Here is a 9,171-nt window from a genome sequence, read left to right on the forward strand (position 1 = left end):
AGCCAATTTGGGCCAAAGCTGGGTTGCTTTAGTATACTGAGGTGCTATTTAAATGAATATAACCACTATATGCTAGCACATGGACCCACAACACACCGCAGCTAAGAGGTTTGCTTTGACCCCTATTGTCAAGTGTTAATTTGATTACGGTAGTTAGGTTGAGAGCTAAAGTATCTAAAGCCCAAAAATTGTTATTGTTTTTGGATAGAACAGGAAATAGTTAAACCCACTGTCATCTGTGTCATATTAGGTAGAATTATCTTTTACTCCATAGCCACAACAGTAGACAAGAGAATCTCTGCAAATAAAGGGATATCCCCTCCTAGTCAATAACTTCATGGGCAGACCAGTAAATAATGGAAAATCATGAAAGTATAGTTAAGGTTCAAGTTGGCATTCAACTAGAATACACAAGTTTCCCCTTTATTCATTGAATTTCTAACTGTCACTAAGATACATCTTTGCTGGACATTTCCTCTTGATTCACTGAATTTCCTGTATTCTAATTTACTTTCACTGTGTCTCTGTTTTCCCTGTATCTGTTTTTCTTACTCTATTTAGCCTATTCTGTAAGATCGCTGCTCTTGTGCGTCACCGTGTGTCCTTATTCGGTAAGAAGTTTGGTGCTGTTCACATTCCCTCATTCCTTTAATTTTACATCATTGACTGGTTAGATTTCTTGACCTAACATTTCTTTGGAGTGTTTTTTTGAATTTCTAACCGGTAATTGAACATGTCTATGGAGGTTGATTTTATGACTTGTAATCTCCTATAAGATAAATTGTGCTGTGTTTCACTAGGTAATGACGCCCCTGCAGTGGTTAACTGTCTGCATATCTTGGCTCGTTCTCTGGATGCCAGGTAAACCTACAAAGTGTAAACACTAGATATAAAAAATTGGTTTATGTTGCCTGTTGCAACTAGACAACCAGACAACAATTTTTCTATAATATGTCTGTCTATAATGGCGTTCTCTCCTCCTAACAGGACAGTCATGAAGTCTGGCCCGGAGATAGTAAAGGCTGGTTTGCGTTCCTTCTTTGAGGGGGCATCTGAAGACATAGAGAAGATGGTTGAGAACTTGAAGCTGGGAAAAGTATCTCAATCCCGCACTCAGGTGAAGGGCGTGGCCCAGAATATCAATTACACGACCGTAGCTCTTTTGCCGGTTCTTACGTCACTCTTTGAGCACATTGCCCAGCACCAATTTGGAGATGATGTCATACGTAAGTTGAGCAAAGTTGAGAAAAAAATTATTATGAATTTGTGCAATATTGACTAGTTAGGATGTGTAAGATAATGGTTCTTGTCTTCTCTCATTTCAGTGGATGATGTACAAGTCTCCTGCTACAGAACGCTATGCAGTATCTACTCTCTCGGTACCACGAAGAACCCCTATGTTGAAAAGTAAGGACAAAAAGTATTTTCTACTATTACAAGCTTTGAGTTGATTCCTCCACTTAATTGGGTTGTCCTTGTGTAAAAACTATTGCTACCCAATGCTTTTTATTTGCATATTTTTAGACAACGTCCAGCTCTGGGTGAATGTTTGGCACGGCTTGCTGCTGCCATGCCTGTGGCCTTCCTGGAGCCTCATCTAAATGAATTCAACATTTACTCTGTCTACACTACCAATTCTCCTCGTGAACGTGCCAGTGAGTATGAAGAATTGTTTTGTTACTAAAAATCAATATAGCTTGAACCATACAAAGATTTGTTCCAATAACATTCTTCCCCCCCCAGTTTTGGGTTTACCCAACTCTGTAGAAGAAATGTGCCCAGATATTCCTGACCTGAACACCCTGATGAAGGAAATCGGCATGCTAGCAGAGTCTGGAGCTCGTTACACAGAGATGCCACATGTGATTGAAGTGACATTGCCCATGCTGTGTAATTATCTTCCTCGCTGGTGGGAACGAGGGCCAGAGAATATGCCAGATGAAACAACACCCTGCTGCACCAGTGTGACATCTGAGCATCTAAACGCCCTTTTGGGTAACATCCTCCGTATCGTTGTCAACAATCTGGGCATAGATGAGGCTTCCTGGATGAAAAGACTTGCAGGTATATGTTCAAAATTGACAATGGTCTAAGAAATTCAATATGTGGTTTTATATAAAAATAAGTAATTTTTATAAAAAACTGCCTATGCAGTACAGATGGAAAAAAAATCCAACTTTTTGCTATGATTATGTGTTACCAACCATTCAAGCACAAGGGGATCTTTTCATAAATAGAGTCGTCTTTTAATTTTTTTCTTCAGTATTTGCACAACCCATCGTCAGCAAAGCAAGGCCAGAGCTTCTTCGGTCTCATTTCATTCCCACCATGGAGAAGCTGAAGAAAAGGGCAGGGAAAGTGGTAGCTGAAGAAGAGCAGCTGCGCCTGGAGGTGAAGAGCGAGTCTGAAGATTCAGAATCTTTAATACGAGATGAGTTTTCTGTCCTCTGCAGAGACCTCTATGCGCTCTATCCTCTTCTGATCCGCTACGTAGATAATAACAGGTACAGTTCTATATCGGATACACAAGAATTTAAACAAGTGGTGGGAACGGATTTGAACTTTACCTTTATGAAAATATATATTTTATTAGATTGTTATATCTTAATTATGATTAAGTTAAGCAATAAGTTCCTCTTTAAAAAGAAAAACCAAAAAAATGGGGAAATGTGCATGAATTAGCATAGATGTACATCCATTTTGTTTGTTTAGACATACAATTTCAGTAGGTAACCACAAAATATATTCTGTTTTTGCAGGGCAAACTGGTTGACTGAGCCAAACAATGATGCAGAAGAATTGTTCAGAATGGTTGGGGAGGTGTTCATCTTCTGGTCTAAATCCCATGTAAGCTACAAAGACTTATAAATAATGTGGCTTGAGAGCTATTCTAGCAATTATGCAAATAATATAAATAAATACTTGAAGGGCGATATATGTTTGGATACAGACCACCTTAGCTAACACCAACATATAAGGTCAAACCTTTTTTTAAACAAAAATCCAATTAATGAAATGGACAGATTAGGTACAGTAAAGCTGGAAGTAAACTGCTATATATCTTCCAGCACAGAAACAAGGTCACCTCTATCTGATTTGCCACAGCTTGTAGTTCATACTGTGAATATCTCCTAGTGGGAGTCCCAGTTCAGCTGTAAATGTGTAGACTTATGTATGAATGATTGCTAACCAACCTTTAGCTTTACTTTTATGGTCAAAAATCCAGACTGAGATATCTGCTGACCTGTTGTTGCCTTTTATCTTCCTAAATTAATACAGATATCACAAATCATCTTGCAGCTTCTATGTTACCATAAGAGTATCACAGAGCCCTATAGTTGTTTAGATTCCTTAGGTATAGGGTTCTGTTGTGTAATAATATCATGCAAACCCAGTATATGGTATCAGGCTGTTGCCAGATCAGCTCCTGTTTTACTTCAACTGACCTTTACCTCTCTGGATCCAGAGCCATCCTTCAATGGAGAGTTAGAGCACAGATACATATTGCAGATAATATTGCATAGGTTAGTGTTATGGTTATAAGACCACTTGCTGGGTCTTTTAAAAAATGATGATTTCTAAGGAAGAAAGGGTAAGTACACTGACCCCAGGATAACTGTGTGATTTTTATTCATTGTTCTTTATCAGAACTTCAAGCGGGAGGAACAGAACTTTGTGGTTCAAAATGAGATTAACAACATGTCCTTCCTCACTGCTGACAGTAAAAGCAAGATGTCTAAGGTTTGTATTTGGTCTTTTTTGCTATCAAGCTTCATTCTCTTTTCTAAAATAAATAAAGTCTAACACCTTTGCTTTCTAAACCTCATGCCCTTTTTTTTTTTTTATTCTTCTTACTGCTTACTTTCACCCTATATCTAACATTGGAATCCCACAATATCTTATTATGTATTACTTTCCTCACTTTGATCTTCCTGCTGCTCGCCTTCACTTTATTTGCTAACATCGGAAACCCACAATATCCTAATATGTATTGCTTTCCTCGCTATGATCTTAAGTAAGTACTTACACTATTAATGTTTAAACAAATAACCTATAGTTTTTCAAGGACAAGTAACACCAAGTTATTTTCCAGGATGCCAAAACTACCAGGATGCTTTGATTTGTAAAATTTGATTGGTAATTTCTGTGTGTCGTAAATGCCAAATAACAGGAATGAATACTTTTTCAATTATGACCAATTAATGGCCAGTCCACTGAAAAATTAAGTTCTAGTTTTTAAGTAGACCACCTAAAAATTTGTTATATCTCTTGAAGATTCTATTAAGATCTCTGTGCTAGAGTTCCCGAGACTGGACACCTGCAATGGTGAATATGAGAGGTATCTACTTTCCCTGTTGGGGGGCTAAGGAATACAGGAACATCCAAAATTACCAAGAAATGGTGGTAATTTATGCTGGGCATTTGAGACATAGAAGAATCTAGGGTTGGCCCTAACTTGGTGATAAAAATTCTATCAAAAAATTTACAGGCAATAGTCAATAGTTTTTCCTAACCAAAACTATTGTATATGATTCTTAGTGGATCACAGCATATACTATGAATTAAATAATCATTTAGAAATAAAACAAGGTTCCTAGATTTTTATTTTAACTTGATTGCAATCAATTCTCTATGTAAACTATTTTTTTCTGTTAGCTTCCAGTGATTTTTGCATTTGTATGGCATACTGTACCTTTGGTGTTACTAGTCCTTGGCACACAATCATTATTTCTTTAAGATCTACTCACAAGACATACTTGTGTATTGTTTTTTGAATTTGTGGATGATAAACTGTACCACTTGATACAATGTTCAATCTTAGATTCCAATTACCACTATAACAAACTCTTGTGTTTCTCTTTTTGTTCCCATGTTAGTCTGGAGACAGCCAGGTCAGCAGTCAACCTCTTCTCTTGTGGTGGGGCTGCTGTGTTGTTGCCCTCTGCCTGTGTTGATAGCATGGCTCCTTCTGTCTGTTTGTCCTTTGCTCACTTTATAAGGTGTTCTGTAATACTGTACTGTGTCAGCCACTTGTAAAATTAAGAACAATTCTACAAAGAATAGTGTCCATATTTTCCACTAGCAACCAGTCAATTTCCAGCTGCCATTGTAATTGGAATGCTGATAGGTTGCTTTGGAGAAGCCTGTCAAATGTGTTTTTTCCTGTTCGCATTTGCTTGTATGCTCTGTACAGACTTACAGTTCATTTATATCCAAGAGAAAATTTTGGAGAGCATTTGAAGGAAAAATGCTCAGTTTTTGCCTATTTGTTTGAGTTTCTTTATGGTTCTAGGGCAGATTAGACGTTAAAAGGAAGAAGCCAACTGGTTGCTGGGACAGACAGACGATTTTAGTCCTCATGCTCTCTGGCTTTGGCTAAAGCCTCCATTTCAGCTACAGAAGCTGAGGCAAAGTAGATTAAAGCAAAATGGAATTTTAAACACAGTGCTTCACGTTTTGCATATAAGCATCAAGATAACACATTTGAGCTTTTTAACAATAGCACAAACATAGGTTGTGTGCAGTAACCTTATATAACTAATCAGCAATGATTTTGTTGCAGCTTAGTGTGAAAGACCAATTTTTTAAGGCTGCTTTATATGACTACTGGCACACAACTACTCTTTGCGCTATTTTACGTTAATATATGAATAATGATCAAAGTTGTCTGGTAAAGCAGAGTAGTTTATTTTCACGAAACAGTCAGTGATCACACCAGCAAGTTGAAAAGCAGAAATCTAAGTATTTGTCTTTTAATAGGCTTATTAAAAGACAAATACTCTGCCTATTATCATGGACTGGGTGTGCAATAAAGGTGAAATTCTAGATTCACCTTTATTCACACTTTTATGTCACACTTTTATGTCATAAAATTACAAATGTAATACATTTTGCATTTAAAGGGTCACCTTTCATTAGGGCTACAATTAACAGATTAAAGATTATGATCAGTATGCTGTATTGAGTGGTATGTACTGTAAGTAGTATTGTAAATTGTACTTAGGGATATGCAATACACAATTAGAAAATTGGAAAAACAGGGATAATTAGGAAAAAAACTATAGTAAAGTATAGTAAAACTATAATAAATTGTATATCTCCTATTGAATTTCTGAATGTAAAAAAAACAGTAATTAGATAATTACTAATTAGAAATAAAAAGCATGGGATCAAAATTTCAGTAAAAAATAACTGAGGAATACTTCAATATTTAAAATTAAAACCAGAATGTAAAATATAATTCAAATATTTTGTCAAAATAATATGTAAGTGAACCAAAAAGAGACTTTTGTGGAGTAAAAGGTATATTGGATAACTACATTGTACATAAATACTGAACAAAGTATACTAAACTGGTAAAATTGGAGGGATTCTGGGGGCAGTTATTCAGCTGGTATAGAAGAAATGATTAGTGTGGAAAACATAAATGGACCCAGAAGTGTTAAAATTGAAGGTGAGAAATAAAGTACCAGAAAGTTCTGCTGCATTGCAATCGCCAAAGAAAATGGCTTCGGAGGTCATGGGGATTGCAGGGAACACTATCTTTAGGTTTCTGGGTGGCATTGTTCATATCTTAATTCCGAAATTCCAAAACATACACAATTTTAGCATTAGAAAGAAAATTTATGGGGGTCATTTATAAACAAAACTTTTTTTTTTTAATTTCATTTTAATAATTCAAGGTATTTCAGATCTTTCCAAAGGGTTTGAGAGTGGTAGGGCTTAATGTGTCCTATAAATTAATAAAATAGACATTGGTGGCTAGGACTATGCTTGGTGTTTCTGTAGCAACCATTCAGATTCCAATGATCAGGATGGGTTTATATGAACAGCTGACTTTTTTCCCCTTCCCATTCAATATACTCGAGGCCCAGTGATCTTGGAAAGTGAATGAGGTTCACATAGACAGAAGTTTTTGCATGTTCTCTGCAGTCTTTTCAGAGACAGTAGCAGATGAATGTTTCTGCCTGAGCAACACATGGCACGTAGAATGTGTTGGCACAGCGTGAGGGCACAAATGTGGGGTAGTAGGAGAATTGAACCCCTTTGACATCTGGAGGTTATGTTGGGGTGCTGTTTATCATGTGGTGTTTTTTATTGTGTGTTTTATTCTGCATTATCCCAGATGTCATATTTCTTTAGCATGGGGGAGTTACCATCAGATTAACCATTAACGCCGTCAGTATGTAGTAGTGTTACTAACAGTCCCTCAAAAATAATGCCCCTACTATAGTCAAACTTGCCTCTAACATATTCTAAGGGAAGATTTTGAAGGGAAGTCAATATACCTTGCGGATTGTTGTAGGGATATAGAAGGAACTCCACACAAATATGGCTAAAACATGCAAACTACTTGTAGCTACTGCCCTAGTCTGGAACGGGCAAACCACTGAGCCCCCCCCCCCCCAGTGACCCCTAAGAAAAAATAAATGTGTGTGTTCTCTAGAGATGGTCCAGGGGTAAAATGCACCCAGTCTTTCAAATTTTAACTAATACATAAGAACACAATGTAACTTGCTCTCACAGTTCAGAAACACATAGGAATATAGACCAAGAGAAGCTTTAATATCCACACAAAACCAATGCAAATTTGGGACAGGCTGGGTTGTAACTAAGTGTGTCAATGTTCTGATGTTAGAGCAGGCAGAGGAAGGTGCATAGGATGTCATCCTATGGATCTAGTCTTGTAAAAAATGTTGTAGACTGTGTGTTAACTTTGCATATATGATTTTGTCATGACCATCATTTCTTCGTTTTCATTTCTGTGATGTCTTTGAGAAGCATTGTCTTAATGGCATTACTTATGTTAGTTCATGTCATATTCAGGCTTTTCCATGTCTCTATGCTTTAAATCTGGAGTATTGTGTGCTCCTCCATTAATCTTGCTGGTCTGTTCATTTTTATAACATGTATGTTTAGTGTTATTTCAGTATGTAATGATCCTTGGCATGATGACTTCATTATCATTCTTTTCATTCTTAACTCTTGTCAACTTCTACATGAAAATCCAACCATTTACCTCACAACTCTGAAGACATCTAATCCTTTTCATTCTTCTAATCCTTCATCATTGTGACCTTTTCATTTAACCTCCTTTTGTAACCAGTCCTTACTAATATCAGTTGCTCATCTTTAAAGGCCAGAATCACCAAAAACTGATACTTCTGATTTGGTAGAGTAGAAGCATGTTTGGTGGGCTTGTAGGTCTTAATGAGTCTCTAGGAGCAAGATGTCCCTTCAAAAATTTTAGACTTTGCCCATTTGTTGCAGCCAGTCTTAAGAGGGTTTAATACTTTTTCTGTAAAATAGCGGAGTAAATGCAGAATTCAGGAACAACCATCTAAAAGCTCAGAATCTCTGCCATGGCTGAACCATTGTGAAAGAGACAAGAACTATGGCATAGTGGTTTCTTCTCATGAGTTCCTGAGATAAATAAGAAGCCAGTGGATGAGCCAACCATACGGCACTAACTCAATTCTTAAAAATCAGTTTACTCTGGACTTGGCCTAATTTATTCTTGTGGTCCTGTGCTCTTGTTCTCTTCTTCATATCAATGCATTTCCTTGTGCTAACTCACTATTTATATGTGCAGATTCATCTCTATTTTAAATAATTATCTTCATCCAAACTAAAACATGTTGTTCTCTATTGTCTATATAGTTATTGTGTCAATTATATAACATGGCTAGGGTAATTCAGATGAAGCCATGGCCGCTATGCCTAGACCAATTAATACCACCCTCCTTTTACATGTACCCTTAACAAAACAGCACGACACTAATTGTTGGTAAAAATTGGCCATAGCAGCACCTTTAGACCATCTTACGTAACCAAAACCAAAACATTTTAGGTCTGCCAGGTGGGGGGGGAACCCTTCCCCACCCCACCCTCTTTAGTCCATGAACGCCCCCACTCCAACCTCTTCTTCTCCAAGCATCTCCGCTCCACTTCCCGGCCCCCAGCCGCCCGTACACCGACTCGGGGACAATTAGGGGGTTCTACCTCCACCACTTGACCCCCACAACAACCAAGTGTCACGCAAGACAATCCCAAAACCGAAATACCTGTACCCTTATGGGTCCCAACCCCCATATATTCCCCCTTTTCGAACTCTAACTTTCATGGACTTATGCTAATAACACGCCCCCAGCTGCTATGACAAAACTTCTG

At 37.4% G+C, this 9,171-nt stretch overlaps 1 protein-coding gene across 5 annotated transcripts in view; it reads left to right on the forward strand.

Annotated features, from left to right (window-relative positions):
- RYR1 (ryanodine receptor 1) overlaps positions 1-9,171 on the forward strand; it is a 125,277-nt gene that overhangs the window by 75,724 nt on the left and 40,382 nt on the right. For 3 of the 5 annotated variants that reach the window (XM_072429323.1, XM_072429326.1, XM_072429327.1), the window contains exons 61-70: positions 562-611; positions 801-861; positions 988-1,226; positions 1,326-1,407; positions 1,525-1,655; positions 1,744-2,064; positions 2,264-2,504; positions 2,760-2,847; positions 3,649-3,741; positions 4,878-4,892. In XM_072429323.1, the coding sequence (XP_072285424.1) occupies positions 562-611; positions 801-861; positions 988-1,226; positions 1,326-1,407; positions 1,525-1,655; positions 1,744-2,064; positions 2,264-2,504; positions 2,760-2,847; positions 3,649-3,741; positions 4,878-4,892 (1,321 nt within the window). The remainder of the gene's footprint in view (positions 1-561; positions 612-800; positions 862-987; positions 1,227-1,325; positions 1,408-1,524; positions 1,656-1,743; positions 2,065-2,263; positions 2,505-2,759; positions 2,848-3,648; positions 3,742-4,877; positions 4,893-9,171) is intronic. The other 2 variants (XM_072429324.1, XM_072429328.1) reach the window with 1 other exon arrangement.

Source organism: Pyxicephalus adspersus, chromosome Z, assembly GCF_032062135.1.
Source record: "Pyxicephalus adspersus chromosome Z, UCB_Pads_2.0, whole genome shotgun sequence".
NCBI lineage: Eukaryota > Metazoa > Chordata > Amphibia > Anura > Pyxicephalidae > Pyxicephalus > Pyxicephalus adspersus.